Source organism: Parasteatoda tepidariorum, chromosome 2 (genome assembly GCF_043381705.1).
Source record: "Parasteatoda tepidariorum isolate YZ-2023 chromosome 2, CAS_Ptep_4.0, whole genome shotgun sequence".
NCBI lineage: Eukaryota > Metazoa > Arthropoda > Arachnida > Araneae > Theridiidae > Parasteatoda > Parasteatoda tepidariorum.
The window spans coordinates 943417-959826 of record NC_092205.1 but is presented as its reverse complement, the minus strand read 5'-3'; the positions used below and the strand labels follow the sequence as shown (position 1 = coordinate 959826).

The 16410-nt window shown below is 30.2% G+C and overlaps 1 protein-coding gene across 2 annotated transcripts in view; it reads left to right on the top strand.

Annotated features, from left to right (window-relative positions):
- LOC107454320 (serine-rich adhesin for platelets) overlaps positions 1-16012 on the top strand; it is a 66948-nt gene extending 50936 nt beyond the window's left edge. For both annotated transcript variants that reach the window (XM_016071477.3, XM_016071478.3), the window contains exons 4-6: positions 626-802; positions 6149-6340; positions 11002-16012. In XM_016071477.3, coding sequence (XP_015926963.2) covers positions 626-802; positions 6149-6340; positions 11002-15863 — 5231 coding nt within the window. In that variant the 3' untranslated portion in view covers positions 15864-16012. The remainder of the gene's footprint in view (positions 1-625; positions 803-6148; positions 6341-11001) is intronic.
- Positions 16013-16410: the final 398 nt, after the last annotated feature.

Genomic DNA, 16410 nt, shown 5'->3' with positions numbered 1-16410 from the left:
TTTATACATGAAATATATGCTTAAGGAAACGTCAAAATAAAATTTAAAGCTTTCAGAGATTTGGAAGACCTACAATAAATTACAAAGGAAAACAAATATTTTTGAGCACCCTATACCAGAAAATCAAGCAAAAAACTTCTAACTTGTATCGATTACTTTAGTTGTTATTTCCAATAACTGCATAAAGGTTTGTAAGCCTAGAGTAATTTTTGTGGAAATATTGACATTTTTTATGAAATAAAATTACTTTTTTGCTTTAACTTCATAAGTATTCGATGGAATTAAATAAAAGTTTTGGAAAAATTCAAGATTAATTGCAAAATTGTTGATTTAAAATTAAATGAGCTCACCATATTTATTATAACAATTAACCTTTCATTTTAGATGTTATTATTTTTTTAAAAAAATGATTACTAAGCGAAATTGTTTAATGTTTACTAGCAATTCTTAATACAATCATAAGGGAAATGCTTGGGGGTGGAAAGTGGGGAGAAATATTTTAAGTGAATAATTTCAACTTTAATAGAAAAAACTGCTTTATGTCAAGAATCACCAATTATTTCGAAGCGAACCTCCTGCTAGTAGTTACTGTTTGTAAGCGTTGAAAGAAAGTTATTTATTGTAGTGTGCATAGTGGACGGAGAGGTGTACAGAAATGGAGATCCAGTTCCGACAGACGATCAGTGTGAGCGGTGTACCTGTCGGCCCCCCGGTTTCTCATGTGTTCTCAGGGACTGTGACACAAAACCAGGATGCAAAGCTCTGAGAAGGGAGGGGGAGTGTTGTCCAGAATACATCTGTGGTAAGAATGCATTTTTACAATTTTAGTAACATTTCCGCATTTATTAAGAACAAATAACATCTGCCCTTTATGTGTATTTTTGAAGAAGTTAATTCATTTGACATCGAAACCAATAACGATTGAAATAGAGTGGGGGGGGGACACCCTAAATAACTTTTGTTGTAATGAACGGAATTTCATGTACTAAGAATCAATGTTCATGGTACGAAGGCTTAAACTTAAATAGGCTAATGAATTAGAGAACACGGTATTTCAAGTAACGAAATCAGACACGAAACAGATTTTCTCTGAATAATCATACTTTTTTGCCACTGATTTGGATTTTTGAAAATCTAATTAAGGGAGATAGCCGCAGTTTGGAATATAGAGTCCTATCAGTCTAGGCTGGACAGCGGTCAAATGTTTAAATCTTTTAACGTCAATTTTAATTTTTGGATATTCCGCCTGATCTCAGGAAAGTGAATCGAAAAGTTTATCCAAAGATAATTTCATGCAAAAAAATACATTTTAATAGTTATTTATTATTTTTCATCACTTTATTTAAAAATAGCGGCTTGAATTGTGGCGTATAAAAATATTTTCATTATTTCAAAGAATGCAACTTTAAATGATAGAATACAAAATTTGAACGAAATCGGTTGAAAAGGTTCTTAGTAATTATGTTTTTAAAAGTCAAGACCTATTAGATCGGTTTCGTTCAAATTTCGTTTGAACGAAATCGGTTGAAAAGGTTCTTAGTAATTATGTTTTTAAAAGTCAAGACCTATTAGATCGGTTTCGTTCAAATTTCGTATTTTACCATTTAAATTACGTACTTTTAATAATGTAAAAATTAGTAAACTTTACAACTCAAAATATCGCATATTACTAAATAAAAAAATAAATAAAAATTTTAAAATAATTTTTTGCATGGAATCTTTCGATAAACGAATTTTATAAGTCGTGTACAATTTGCTTAAAAAGTTCTCGAGACATGGCAAAATACGTTGTAGGAACTAGATATAACGTTCTCATATTTGCGGAAACCAAAGAACACATCATAACAATCAGAAGTAAAAATGAAAGTTTTATTTTCCGGAAAACGATGCAGTCACAAAACTGAGTGACTAACTTAAAATAAATCAAAATACAAAATAAAGTGTATACTGAGTAGTAGTAGTAATAATTTGTGATTTCACAGATATGCTGGGAAAAAGTGCGTGATAACAAAAATGACATCTGTATCTTGCAGTCGGTTACAGCTAATTTCCGAGAGCAGAAGGAATATCAGGATGTGCTCGATGACAGGTTGCAGGTTAGGTGTTCCCTTCGATCTAGCGAACTCTGCAACGTAATAAGTAAAATTAACATTCACCTGCATTGTTACACATTTTCTAGATTGCTGCTATCGCCCATATTTTCAGGGTTAAGAATCGAATAAAGTATGTTTATTTGTCCTTCATTTCGTACATTTAAATATCGTCTGCACTAATAATTAGGATATATTCAATAAGTAATTAGGTTGCACCATTGCATATTATAGGTTAGGCTCTCGAAACATTAAGGTACAGTCATAGTTCGTGATATTCCGCTCATTAGATCAAAATTACTTTTATCTTGTGTGTAATTCTTAACTTTTTCCTTTTACCCCCCAGCAACTAGCTCTAGCTCTCAATTCGATCCTATTGATACCTTTATTCAACTGTAGTATCTAGTAAGTAAAAATGAGTTCGTGATGTTACAAACATTTCGTTTATATAAGGGTCTGTTGGCCTGAACGGTACAACACCAAGAACGATCAATATTGTTTTAATTTGTTTTTATGTTAAATTGTTGAACGATATGTTAAATTATAAGGGTCCGTTGACCTTCTTTCTGATGTGTTTCAATGTTTTCGAGGCTTGTTGCCATCGCTGTTACTGTAAAATTTTTAACATTTTATTTCTATATAATTGCTGTCAAATTAAAAATTGTTGTTCCACTGCATTCGGCGAATGGGCCTATAGGCCTAGGCCGCTGTAAAATTTCCTTACTGTGTTCCCTTTTTTCTGACGCATTGTACACGGAGGAAATTTCTGGTAAAATTACCATCCTTCTATAGTTATGACATTTCTAGTAAAAAAAAAACAACATATTTCTGGTAATTAAAACAAAATATACTGCATTTAAATTATTTATTTGGTAATTTTTTCGTTCGTATGGTAACGATTTACTGGAAATTCTGGTTTTCAAATTTATAGTTCGTATTACGACACATTTAGTAAAACTACAAAATTGAAAAGTAAAGTTAACCGGATAAATGTTTTTTACGTCGTGTTCTAAGACATCATGAAAAAGTCATCAAATTTTATCTCATTTACTACGAAACAGCATGGCAATAAAACTATATTTTATTGTTGATTTTTACCACAAGCTATCACCAAAGCGTTCTGATAAAAGTTATCGTGCTTTTCTGTGCTCTCCCATAGAGCCAGAAATACGGTAAATTTTAACATATTCTAGTAGATTTGACCATACTTTTTTTTTATCAATGTACATCCAATAAGTAAAAATAAAAAATAAAAGTAAAAGGAGAGAAAATCGAACAACCTGAATAATTTATGCTCTATTGTTCCGACATTCACGTACTCAATCTTAATGGTTCTTACTTTAATTTATCAGTGGAGCAGATGCTATTTTAAGTTACGAAGTCAGATGCAAAGACGTATTTTCTCCAAATAAACATAAATTTTTTTAGTCACATATGAATTCTTGTTCTTCAAAAGGGCAATCAGCAAAATTTGGTCCGATAGTTTAAAGTGGTCGAAAGTTAGGTCTCCTTCATGTAAACACTCTTTCCGTATCTCGAAGCTTTATTCCTCAAGAACTATTTAACAGATTATCGCTATTTAAGGTCATAAACAAAGATTGAAATAGTGTAAAAATTTGTGAAGTTTATTATTAGTAAACAGCGATTAGTATACAGTTAGTAAACAAAGTAGTAACCATAATGAATAATAATTATAATAAATATTTATCACATTGAAATTGAGATATAAAAAGTTTTGTAATTGTGTGAAAACATTATTTGATTCGTTTCCAGAGAAAAAAAGGAAAATTATCATGAGGGGGGGGGGGAACGCTCTCTTGTTGGAAACATATTATACAGATTGCGGCTATCTCAATAGTTTAAAAGGTTAAGAATTTAAATCCATCAAGAAAAAAAATATGTTTCTATAGAGAAAGTATATTTTAATGGCTGATTTTTTAACTTAAAATATCGTCTCAAATCAAATTGTTAAAACTGGACTTGTTTACATGTTCTAATTATTTAACAGTATACTATTTAATCTTTAGCAGTTACTGACAAATATGAAGCAATATCACTCAAATATTGTTTCGATACAAAAGTTATTGAACTGAAATTAAGCAGGTGAAAAATATTCGTAAGTATGGCACTCAAAGATGGTAATTTTGTAAAAAAATGTTTCAATAATGTTTTTTTAGCCAAGTTTTTGAAATAACCCCAAAATATATATTTTTTCCACTCGAGAGTATCGTTTAGGAATATTGTTGGAATATTATTAAAGAATAATTTGAATATTAAATATACTTAATGATGGACGAGACACTTTCATTTTTTGGCAGTTTTTTCAAGAAATGATTAGAGAATTATTTTATAAATTTAGACACGATTAGATTATGCGATTTCTCATGCATCTCAATAGAGTTTTCAAGGATTTGAGGACCCGCAAATAAATCACGAATGAAAAAGAGTGTTTTTTTTACCAAAAAATATAGCAATAAGCTATATAAATTACTTTTATTTTATGCAATAACTGTAAAAAATTTCGTAAACCTAGATTAAATATTCATGGAAAGATTTACATATTTATTAAAAATGTATTCATGGAAATATTTACATATTTATTAAAAAAAATATTCATGGAAATATTTACATATCTATTAAAAACTATTTTTTTTTTGCCTTAGGGGTTTTTACTATAACTGATAGTATTTAAATAGTATTTTAGTTATTATATGTTAACGTTAAATTACGTTATACGTTAAAATACGTTATACGTTAAAATTTGCGCAAGATGTAAAGATTTAACGTAATCCTTTCAAACTGCGCATGCTCGAGTTGATATTTAAAAAAAAATAATCATATTTTGTTATAAAGCGTATTTTGTTTATTTTGAGAGAAGTCCGATTTGAATATCTTGAAAATTTATAAAGTTTGCAGCAATTTTTGAAATAGCTTTTGTACTTTTTAAAGAAAATTCTAAATGATATTTGGTTTTCCAGTAATTTCATTTCATATCCTGAAACAAAATTTAATAACAAGCGATAACATCCTACGATGATCGTTCGGTAAATAAATGTAATGAACACGTGAAATAAAACATATTTTAATTGTTCTCTATCATGCCGATGCCAATTTCAATATATCGTGTTTAATAGTACAAAATAAATTTGTGAAAAACACCTTACCATGTCCTCTTAGAATTTACAAAAAAATTATTACAATATTGGTAAAAACTTTTTAAATTTTCGAAATATTAAAATCGGACTTTTGTTTTAAGTTACCAAATACGATTCACAACAAAATTAAGAAACGAAAATTTAAATATATTTTCCGCGAATGCGCAGTACAGTAGGATTACTTTAAATGATCATACTTTTCGCAATTTTAAAACATCTTTTTTTTTTCAAATTTAAAATTGTATTATTTTTATTAAATAAAAAGTATTCCAAATATTTTGCTTTATTTTATTTAATATTTCAGCAGTTATAGAAATACTTCTGAGGCAAAAAAAAATTTAAAAAATAGTTTTTAATAAGTATGTCCGTATCTTCATAAAGTTTTAGCTAGATTTACGAAATTTCGTGCAGTTATTAGAAATAGTAACCAAATTAATTGATACAAATTACAATCTTATTGCTATATATACATTTTTTGGCATATGATGCTTAAAAGGGCCGTTATTAATTTATAGCCGGTGATTCAAACCTTTGAAATCTTTGTGGTTACGAATGAGAAAACTGGTCACACCTAAATTTCTTAAATTATAATCTAAGTATCTATTACTTAATTTTAAAACGTGCCGAAAACTGAAAAATATTTCCTCTTTATTTTTGGGTAGTTTATGAGTCATATTTATAAATAAAAATTAATTTAAATTACATTAATAAATATAAACTTAAGAATTAAATTTGTTGATCTAGAATTCTATTAAATTTTTTGACTTCTTTTCGTTTGTGTTTACTAACTTAAAAACATAACGTGAAAATTTTTTTTATATTTGTAGGACATTTTTAATATGCTCTCATCAAAGTAATTTTTTTTTAAAAAGAGAAAATTAAATGAAAACACTTATTTTTCAGGATGCGTCCACAATCATCGAGTGTACGAAGATGGTGAAGTGATCAGAGATCTACAGAATGCATGTTATACATGCACATGCCACGGGAGTTCCATATCATGCACATTTGCGGACTGCAACTTCCGCTCTGATTGTGTACCAGAATATATGGCAGGAGAATGTTGTCCCAAATATGACCACTGTCCGCCTCTTAGTAAGTAAATTCTCTAATGAATTATCGAAATAGCTTTCTTTCATTCATTCAGATATCTCGCTTCACAGTATTTTTCTTTTTATTTAGCGGATCTCAATAGGCTTCACTTCAAACGAGTGAAATAAATTTCAATTCAGAGATAAATTTTATTCTTACTAAACTAAACTACAAATAAACCTTTAGCATGACCCCCTCCGAGGTGCCATCAACGCTTCAACCTCAAAACAACCTAAATTTTCATTTTTTTTTATATATTTTTAGTGCCACAGCAAAAAAAGCTGGCATACAAAACGTGTCGTGATCTCCAAGTAAGAGTGGGGTGAAACATTGTTACAATCAATGGAGGTGATAGGACCATTTCTATGGATCCCGTCGTCGGTACTGCGGGAGGACGAAAGCAAGGCGCCGCGTTGCTTTTCCGGAGACCACGTTTCTTAGCCAGAATTTCTTTTTTTTCTTCTCTCGATTAAATCACCCAGGGTTATAGTTGTTTAATCTAATGATAATATATTATTTAACCAGAAAATTTGAGAGTAAAGAAATAAGCAAAAAATATGTTGAAATCTCAGCAAGCAATAACTGTAAATTAATAGTAATTAATTAACTATAATAAGCAATCAGTAGTCTTCCAATAATAAACTAAAGACAATTATAATCTTATAACTAAAGAGTAAATAATTACACCAATTGACTGTCTCAATTTTTCTTCCGAATGATGCTGAATACACAATACACACAACACAACAAACAAAACATGCACACCCCACAATCAACCACGGACTGGCTCACAATGGCAGCCAACGTGGTTGATCACCATACCACTGGTCCTGCTCCTAGTCCCTGGGGGGCAGGCAGTGCGCCAGGCAGTTCTTCAGCTGTCCGTGATGGCTATGGATGTTAAATGTATAAATATAAAAAATTAAAAAAAATATTGTGTTGTGACTAGCTATTGTAACGTGTTTGATGTAAATTGTAAAGTAATGCGGCTAGTCCTTAATCGTACTACTCCAAATGATACTGATGATAATAGTTTAGTTAGTGTAATACTAAGATAGTTAAAATAATTGGTAGATAAGCTAAACTTAATAGTAACCAATTAACTAATTCAAGTTATAATTTAAAAGTAACTTGAGTAATAATGTGATGTGATGTCAATTAAATAATTAATGTAATTAAAGTTTAGTAATGATTAAAGATAATGCCAGCTGCTAAATAATATCTCGCGGACTTGACGTAATTTATAACTCTTATAAACTTGTGATGAGTAATTGTTAATATGTATTTAAAATCGGTAATAGTTATGTTGTAATTTAACTGTTCTTGAATTTTTAATTTTATTGTTTTATTGTGAATGCATTAACCTTTCCCTTGCAGAAGAGACTTCTGACAAACGGGCTTCGTAGGGTTGTAGGATTGGGGATTAGGTGGGCGGGACTGCACACGCGTCTTCTGAGTGAGGGCTGCCGACCTCCGGGGTGCCGACCTCCAAACCTTTTGCATGCAAACATTCGTATTATTTACCTCACAAACTGTTATTGTAACACTAAAGGTGTTAACCAGATAAATTTTCTATGTCAATTGCTTGTTGCTGAATAACGATTTTACCACCCAATAAATTTTATTGCTTCGCTCGAGAAATCTTTGTAAATTTTTTTCTCTTAAACTTTTATTTTTAAGAAACCCAAAAAGAAACAATTCTTATTTTTTGATCTTAAATTTTACGCGTTAAAAATATTTAGTTTAATTGAACTCTCAAAGAAAACCATTTATTTTGAGTGAGACTAAAAATTATAAATGATTCATTTTATTTTAGTTTTGAATAAAATATGAGCTTCAGATTGAACTGAAAAGTTGCAAAAATGAACGCTTAGAATTAACTTTTCGTAGAAAATATTTTTAAGTTTGCTTTCAACCGTTTTCTTTAGGAATAGGCTGTCACGCAACAATTGGATTTAACTAACCAACAATTCGTTTTAAGCACAGATTCATTTCGCATGACTAACATACCCGAGGTTAAAAATCCATTAACATCAACATTTGGCGAATATAAGTCATATAAGACAATAATCAAATTTTTTTTCGCTTTTTTTTTATGCAAAGCAAGAAAAGTTACCCAAAATGTGTAAAAAATCATTACGAATTAAAAATAAACATTTTTAATATTTTCTTCCCAAAAGTATCTATACTTTTTTATTAAAATTTATTATTATAATTGGATGAATAAAAAAATTATTCACAATAAATGTATCACTACTTATATTACTTTTTGTAAAGTTTATTTTATCAAAATTGTTATAAACAAGTATATAAAACCTAAGAAAAAAAATGAATAAATGAAATGAAAACAATTATGTGAAAAAGAAGAAAATTTTTAGCAACAATTAATTCTGCAAATCTATTTAATAAGAGAAAAAAAAAACAGATAGCGATTCCTACTAATATGATGCAAGAAAAGTCCGTTACAAACTTTAACTTTTTTGAAATTTAACGACTCTTTTTTTAGAAGATAAAAACTTCTACTGCAGTTAGATGAATAAAGAAATTTTGTTTTAGTTTTTTTTTAAATGTATTTCATCAGAAATATCGTATACAAGACTCGAAAAAGTGAATAAAACACTTACATTGAAAAAAAGTCAAAAATTGTAAGTCTAAATTAATTCTACGCTTTAATTTATTTTGAAAAAAACGGATATCGACTTTTACTAGTTTGATGCAAGAAACTTTCTTTTTTATCTTTTTACGGATAAGATCTCTATTTTTCAGGAGGAAAAAAATTTGTTGGTAGGCAAATGAGTTAAATTGTTTTTAATTTATGTTATCTTAAAAATTATAAACAAGTATACAAATCCTAAAAAAAGTATTTAAATTAAAAAAAATTAAAATTTTAGGCAAAAATTTTTTTATTAACTAAAAAAAAAAAGATAGCGATTCTTACTAATCTGATGAAAGAATATTCTATTACAAATCTTTAATTTTTAGAATATGGAAATTTCTATTGTAGTTTGATGAGTGAAGCAAATTACTTTTTTTAAAATTTATGTCATCAGAGATATTATGCCTAAAAGTTAAATAAAAATTTTTAAGGAATTTTTTTTAAAAAAAATTGCATTTTAAAATAAGTTTTGTGTATCATTTTTGAAAAAAAAAAAAAACACAAGCTGATCTTCAATGATTTTATGCAGGAAAATTCCATTAAAAAAATAACTAACAAAGATTGTGTGAAAGAATTATTTAAAATTCTCAGTGTTTTCTTAAAAAGGGGTCAAAAAATAAAGTTAACAAACTAGAAGGGAATACTAAACATAAAGAAAAAGTTTGCTCTCTTAAAGTCAAATTTGACGTAATGAATGTCCAAGATCATGACGGTTGGGCATAAATTTCTAATGTCCTGAAATGATGAGGATATTATATGATTTATATTCCCATAAATCATATTTATTCTTAGATTCATAATACGAAGGATTATTATATTTGTAATTAAAATTCCGAATACATAACTTAAGAAAGTAAATTCTTCTTTTTTTCCTCTTTTTTTGTACCATTAGAATGGATGAGTACTAATAAAGATGTCTTGAGGATTGCAGTGATAAAAAGCAGTAACTTGAAGTATTTAGAAAATAAGTTTTTCGCGTAAATTCAGGAAAATAGAAATTTAAAAACATACCAAAAAAATGTATAAAATTTTTTTCAAACTTAAATTTTTACCACGAAGTAAAGAGATTAATTTTAATTTATTAAGAGAGACAGAACATTTTAATTGTTTTAAGAAAACTAGTTATGGAATTGATAGAAACTTTTTAGATTATGTCCTTCTCTTTTGAAAATCGCAATTATTAAAGACATATCAAGTAAAATTAATGCCTTATACTTACATTACAACTGACTGTAATACATTAAATAACAAAATTTTAAGGTTTTATAAATATCATTAGAATATTATTCTAGTGAATTTTTATATAAAGTTAAACCCTCACCCAAACAAAGATACGTATATTTTTTTTTTGTCCCGCAGGCGAAGAGCACAATTTGTGAATAGTTTAAGACTTTAAATTTTCACTTTAAAAATTTGAAAGACTTTATTTAAAAATTAGAACAAAAAATTTATTGTTTTGAGATACGAACTTTAAAGTTCTTTCACAGCATTTTACAAGTGTTTTAATTAGGTTAGGTTAATTAGAAAAGGACTTTAGATACTAAATTAAATTAGTTTCACTGGATTCCATTTTCTGATTTTCGAGTAATTTTGTTTTCGACCATTTTGATACTGTGCAAAGACAAAAAATGTAAAAAATTTAAAAATGCTCGGCTAAAAAATTAGGAATCTACAGTGGATACTTTTTTACTCATGCGATAGATTGATTTTATGACAGAATTTTTTTTTGTCATTCATATACAATTTAACATTGATTATGCTGAATAATAAAATTTACCTTTTTTTACGAGCAACACAATTTTCTATCGTAGGCATAACAAAAATTATTATACAAAACAAACTATTTCATTAAGAAAAATATTTCACTTAACAACTCATGTTTGGTATGATTTCCATTACATCAGTAGCAGTATTTTAATGAAAGAATTACAAAAATAAGTTCTTTATATTTTATGAAGGCATCGATATTTCTTTCCTTGATTTATTTTTGTGTTTTCTGTATTTACAGGTACGGCGTCTTCAACTACTATTTCAATTACTCATCGTCCAATTATACAGCAGGAAGAACTTGATTTCATAAATATGACAACCCTACACCTCGAAAAATTTACCAGTGATGGTACCACTGTAACCATAGAAAAGATTAGTCCTTCAACCGTGAGTATGACAACGCCATCTGGAGATTTTGAAACTGAACGCGTCACATTTACGGTTGATTTCACTCTATCTGAAGGAAAGGGATCCAGTATTTTAGATTACGATACTTCTGTTCTAACTACTTTAATACCTCCTCAAAGTGTTCCATTTACGGAAACTACGAAGTACTTTGCTAAGTTGTCAACTGTGGTAGAAACTTCTTCGAAAGCGACAGACGACATCGAGAGTGGATCCACTCAGGCCATGCTTACAGGTACTGAATCAACCACAGCACCAACTGAGGTTGTATTTAAAGAAATAGAACTTATTACGAAGGATGAACAAGATTATTCAGTCTCAAGTACAGATATTATTAATGCCGATACTCAGAAAACAGCTGAAACATCTTCAAATACTGAATTTGAAACCGAAACAGTGAAACCAACTAGTACTGTAAGTTTATTTTCAGAAGGTGGAGAATCAAACTATTCTACTGCAGAAGAAGTAAAATTTGAACTTCAAACTTCTGAGCAACCCACAATATCTTACTCTGAAACTATCATTATGGATGATAAAGAACATAATTCAAGTGATACTGTCCAAGAATCGACTCTCGACACTGTGTCGGAAGCGAGTTTCGTTAGCACTACTTCATCAACTGATACGAAAGATTTGACTTCCTCAGTTTCATGGATTGGAATATCAACTGAAACAGTTACAGATAACTCAACGATTATTGACTTCAATTTCGTAGTCGAGAATAAATCAAATACTGTTGCTGATTTTGGAGATCAAACAACACAGTTCACAGAACTTGCTTCAAATAATAACGATATTTCATCAAGTCTGTTTGAAAACCAAAACGAAATAGGCAATGAAACAACAACTTCGACTTTTACGCAAACAGAATTTTCATTTGGAGAAGAATTCAATTCTACAGCACCTTCAACCATCAAAACTGAAGAAATTCAGGACAGTGATGTAACAGAATCAGTTCAATACGATAAAGATGGCCTAACTTCAGATATAAAGGGTCTTCCAACAGAAAGTTCAAATGAAGTTGAAATTACTTCACAATCTGAACCTGTTCTCTTTTCAAACACTACGGAGAGTACACCAGACGATTCCGACACTTCCACATCAACTTTCTTGCTTTCAAGAGGAACATCAGATAAACCTTTTGTGGGAGATGAGCTTACAACTTCCATAAGCATTGAGAAAGATAAATCCGGTGTATTTGAAATTAATCTCCTAGAATCTCTTAACAATACTCTGGAATTTTCTCAAAATAATAAAACATTGACTGTTGATGACTATGAGAGGTATTCATATGAAAACTCTTCCACGTCTGATGCTCATATAAATTACTCAGGCGAGGGAGGGGAATATGAAACAACAGGTGACTCAAATATAGAAGGTACAAAAATGTCTGTAGTCAGTACTACTAGCTCAAAGTATGAAGATTTGCTCGTAAATGATACCAATGACAATACAAATGTATCTCGCTTCGAAGGGGTATTGACAACATTAGTTGAGATTATAACTGAAGGATTAGTAGAATCTCAAGAAGCAGAAAGTTATCCAACAGAAGATTCAGATAACTCAAGCATATCAACTGAATTAACGGAAACTACTTCCTCAAGTTCACCACCCGAGCAACTCGAGTTAGTCGCTGTTTCCGAACAATTAGATTTGGAAAGTTTCTCTCAAGTGGAAAATCTAACAGGCGTTCAAGACGTAACAGCTTCTTCAATTGGATCTCTGGTAAATGAAAGCGATTTTGCCAATAGCATTTTTGACCATGAAGAATTAGATACATTGGAAAATAAAGAGAATGTTAGCATCTTTACACAACAAATAAGTGAAGACGCATCAACAATATTAACTTTACAACCTTTACAGTTCTCTACAGAAATAATCGGCAAACACTTTCTTCAATATCAAACTACGCATCCAGATAGTGAAATGACTTTTATGCCTTCATCACTTTTGACAGAAGACACTGTTTTAGATAATGATATTTCCACATTTGAGACAATTAAGGAGAAAGAAATCAGTACGGAAAATCATAGTACTGTTTCAGGAAACGTTTTTGAAAATTACACATTCAATCTACAAAGTTTTTATGAAAGCAATGTCAGTAATACCAAACAAAGTAGTAAAGTTTCCGAATCGTCATATCAAAGTACAGGAGGAATTACAGCACCATCAACGGTAATTATTGTTGCAAATAACGATACTATTCTGTTTTCTTCTGAGATAAATAAATCAGAAACAGATTCTCATTCGGAGGATTATAATGTATTAGATGCAGAAGAAATCATTTCCTCGAGTGAAACCAATACATCAAATCCGGTCTCCGACGACGATTTGGATTTTGGTGAATTGGATTCAGAAGTTAACACTCAGCGGGTTGACATAAATGAAACAACAATGCAGGAATCACTCTTTACTCAAGTATCGCCCAATGATACTTACTCAACGAATACATTTTCGGTTGTTGACCCAACCACAAGTGCAACAGTCATTACGACGGAAAACTCACAATTTACTGAGGAGGATACAATTCAACTTGAAGAAACAACGTCTTCTGATTTGCAGACTATTAACTTATCTGAATTGAATAGCGATTTAAGTAACATAGAAGTTTTTCAAAATCAGAACGAATCAGAAAACATATTTTCAAATGAGACGGATATAAATAAAATAGAGCATATAGCTTCGGAAGGGGTAGAAAATTTAGTGAGTCATAGCAATTCAAGTAACATAGAAGTTTTTCAAAATCAGAATAAATCAGAAAACACATTTTCAAATGAGACGGATAAAAAAGAGGATATCGCTTTGGAAGGGGTAGAAAATTTAGTGAGCGATTCAACATCCTTTGAGAACAAAGGAACCACAACAGAAAGCTCGGCGCATCCTGTGGATGAAGACATCAAATCAACATATTCAGAATTTAGTGAGACAGAAGAAAGCATCCAACCTACATCAACTAATATTTTGGTTTCCAACACTGAGTACAGTCTTATTACAGAAAAAATTCTTGGGGAAATAAATGAAGGAATTCATAGCGATTCATTGGAAGGAATTGAGAAAAATGAGTCAATTGAATCACAGAAAACTGATTCCGGAAGCAATTTAGAAGAAAACATTGGAACAGAAGCTAACACAATCGAAACAGATTTTCCAAAAACATTCTCTCAAACAACTAACTCCGAAATCATGACTCTTAATGATATTAAAACTTCAACAAAAAATAAAATTACTGAAGGGTTAGAAAAGAATGCGGCGAGCCATTTGTTCGAAATTTCCAAGCCCGCAGAGGAGAAAATCAATGAAAAGCATCTCATAGACAGCTTTATAATAACTGATTCTCCAACTGTAAGTTTCGATATAATAAATGAAAATTCTTCAACCACTTTAGATACAGACATTTTACCTACCAAAGTAACTCACAATGAATCCCAGACGTCTCTTGAAACTGCCGAAAATTCTAAAACTATCAGTGTCTATGAGGCTTTTGGTTATTTAGGAGGATTATCTATAACAGGGAAAAGTAAGTATCTTCCTAAAACACATAATAATCTCAACGAAGAGTTAAGCTCAACCGAAATAATTGAAAAGCAAAAAAACGATACGCTTGAAAATGACACTAGAATTAGTTATACTGAAGATATAGTCGAATTGGACAGCGAAATTCAAAATAAGACATGGATGGAATCGCAGAGCTCTTTGGTCCCAGAGCCTTCCAATGAAGATGACGTACACGAACAAAGCTTTAATTATGAAGAAACATTGCATAACGGCTACTTTGTTAATACAATCGATACTACAGAAACACATATTAATACTGAAAAAGAAGTTAGCCAAGAACTATCTGATAAAACAACAACAGAGACTCAAAATTATTCAGCGTTAAATGAATCGTCGGAAATTAACAATGAGACTTTAGAAAGACAGCAAATTATGATTGGTCACGAAAATGAAACTGAATCAATTCAATCTACGGTGACCGATATACCAACTAAAACATCTGAAAAGCTAAAAACTGAAACCAATTCAGATAGCATTTCATCAACGAAGGAAAATGTTTTTGAGACAAACGGAGAAACTTTATCACCGCAATCTTCAAATCTGAGAGCGAGATCTAGAGACGATGATCCTTTGGCTGATATCGAATACATTGGAAAGCCTAAAAAGCCAATCATATACTCAACAACTCTTTCGACCCAGTTTCAAATAAATTCAAAGAAAAATGCTACCAACTCTTCGCTTATGAATGAAACTTCTTCTGAAACTAATCAAAGTTCTTCTTCGATGCAATTGAGCAAATCAGAATTAATACCTGGTGTTGACATTATACTTCCTTCTGATTCAGTCACTTTTCCATCGGAAAGGAAAACTGCATTGGGGGCTAGAGGATCAGGAAATATACACCCGTATTTTGATCTCGTCTCAAATGTTTTCAAAGCTCCTGGTTATGACTCTGAATTACATTCACAAAATTTAAGACATGGGTACTCAAGAAATAAGGCATACACAACATCACGTGTTAAACGTGAGGATTTACTATTTGACTCCTCATCAGAAAAAAACAGGTCACAAATACGCTTTCCAAATAAAAATGTTGTTAGTCCGTTAGTGACGTCTTCCGTCATCACGGTGATGCAACCGGGGAAAATGCCCTCCAAAAAGCAAGCAAATTCTTCAAAAGGAAATTCGGGAACGCGATAGAAGATTTAGGATTAAATACAATTTCATTCCATTCATTCGGTTGAAACTCATTTCAAGGTCTCCTCATCATTTGTTTGTAAGAACTATTCAAGACACTTTTCTCGGCTATAATAGTTCATAGAATTCTCAAAAATAATGAAATTAATTTTTAAAATCAAAATTGTAATGATCTGCAATATTTAACTTTTTCTTCCATTTAGAAACGTGATATTTATAAATGAAAAGAATCAAAGGTATTACTTTTTATTTAATTTCGTCTTTAACTCCTCTACATTTTGTGAAGCTTTCATTGTTTGGCGAATTGTTTTTTCATCTTTGGGTCTGTCATGGGATAAGGAGATAATCATTTATTTATTATATTTCACTTATTTATTTGTCATTTCCTTAAGTTTAGGATACTATGCACAATTTTCATATTAAAAATTTGAATTAATTTATTTTAAATCGTACTTTGAGGGTTCTTAAATTTTACAGTTTATTTTAAGTGATTATTAATTGATAAATTTTAATTAATTGTAAATTTATTCATTTTAATAGATAATTATTT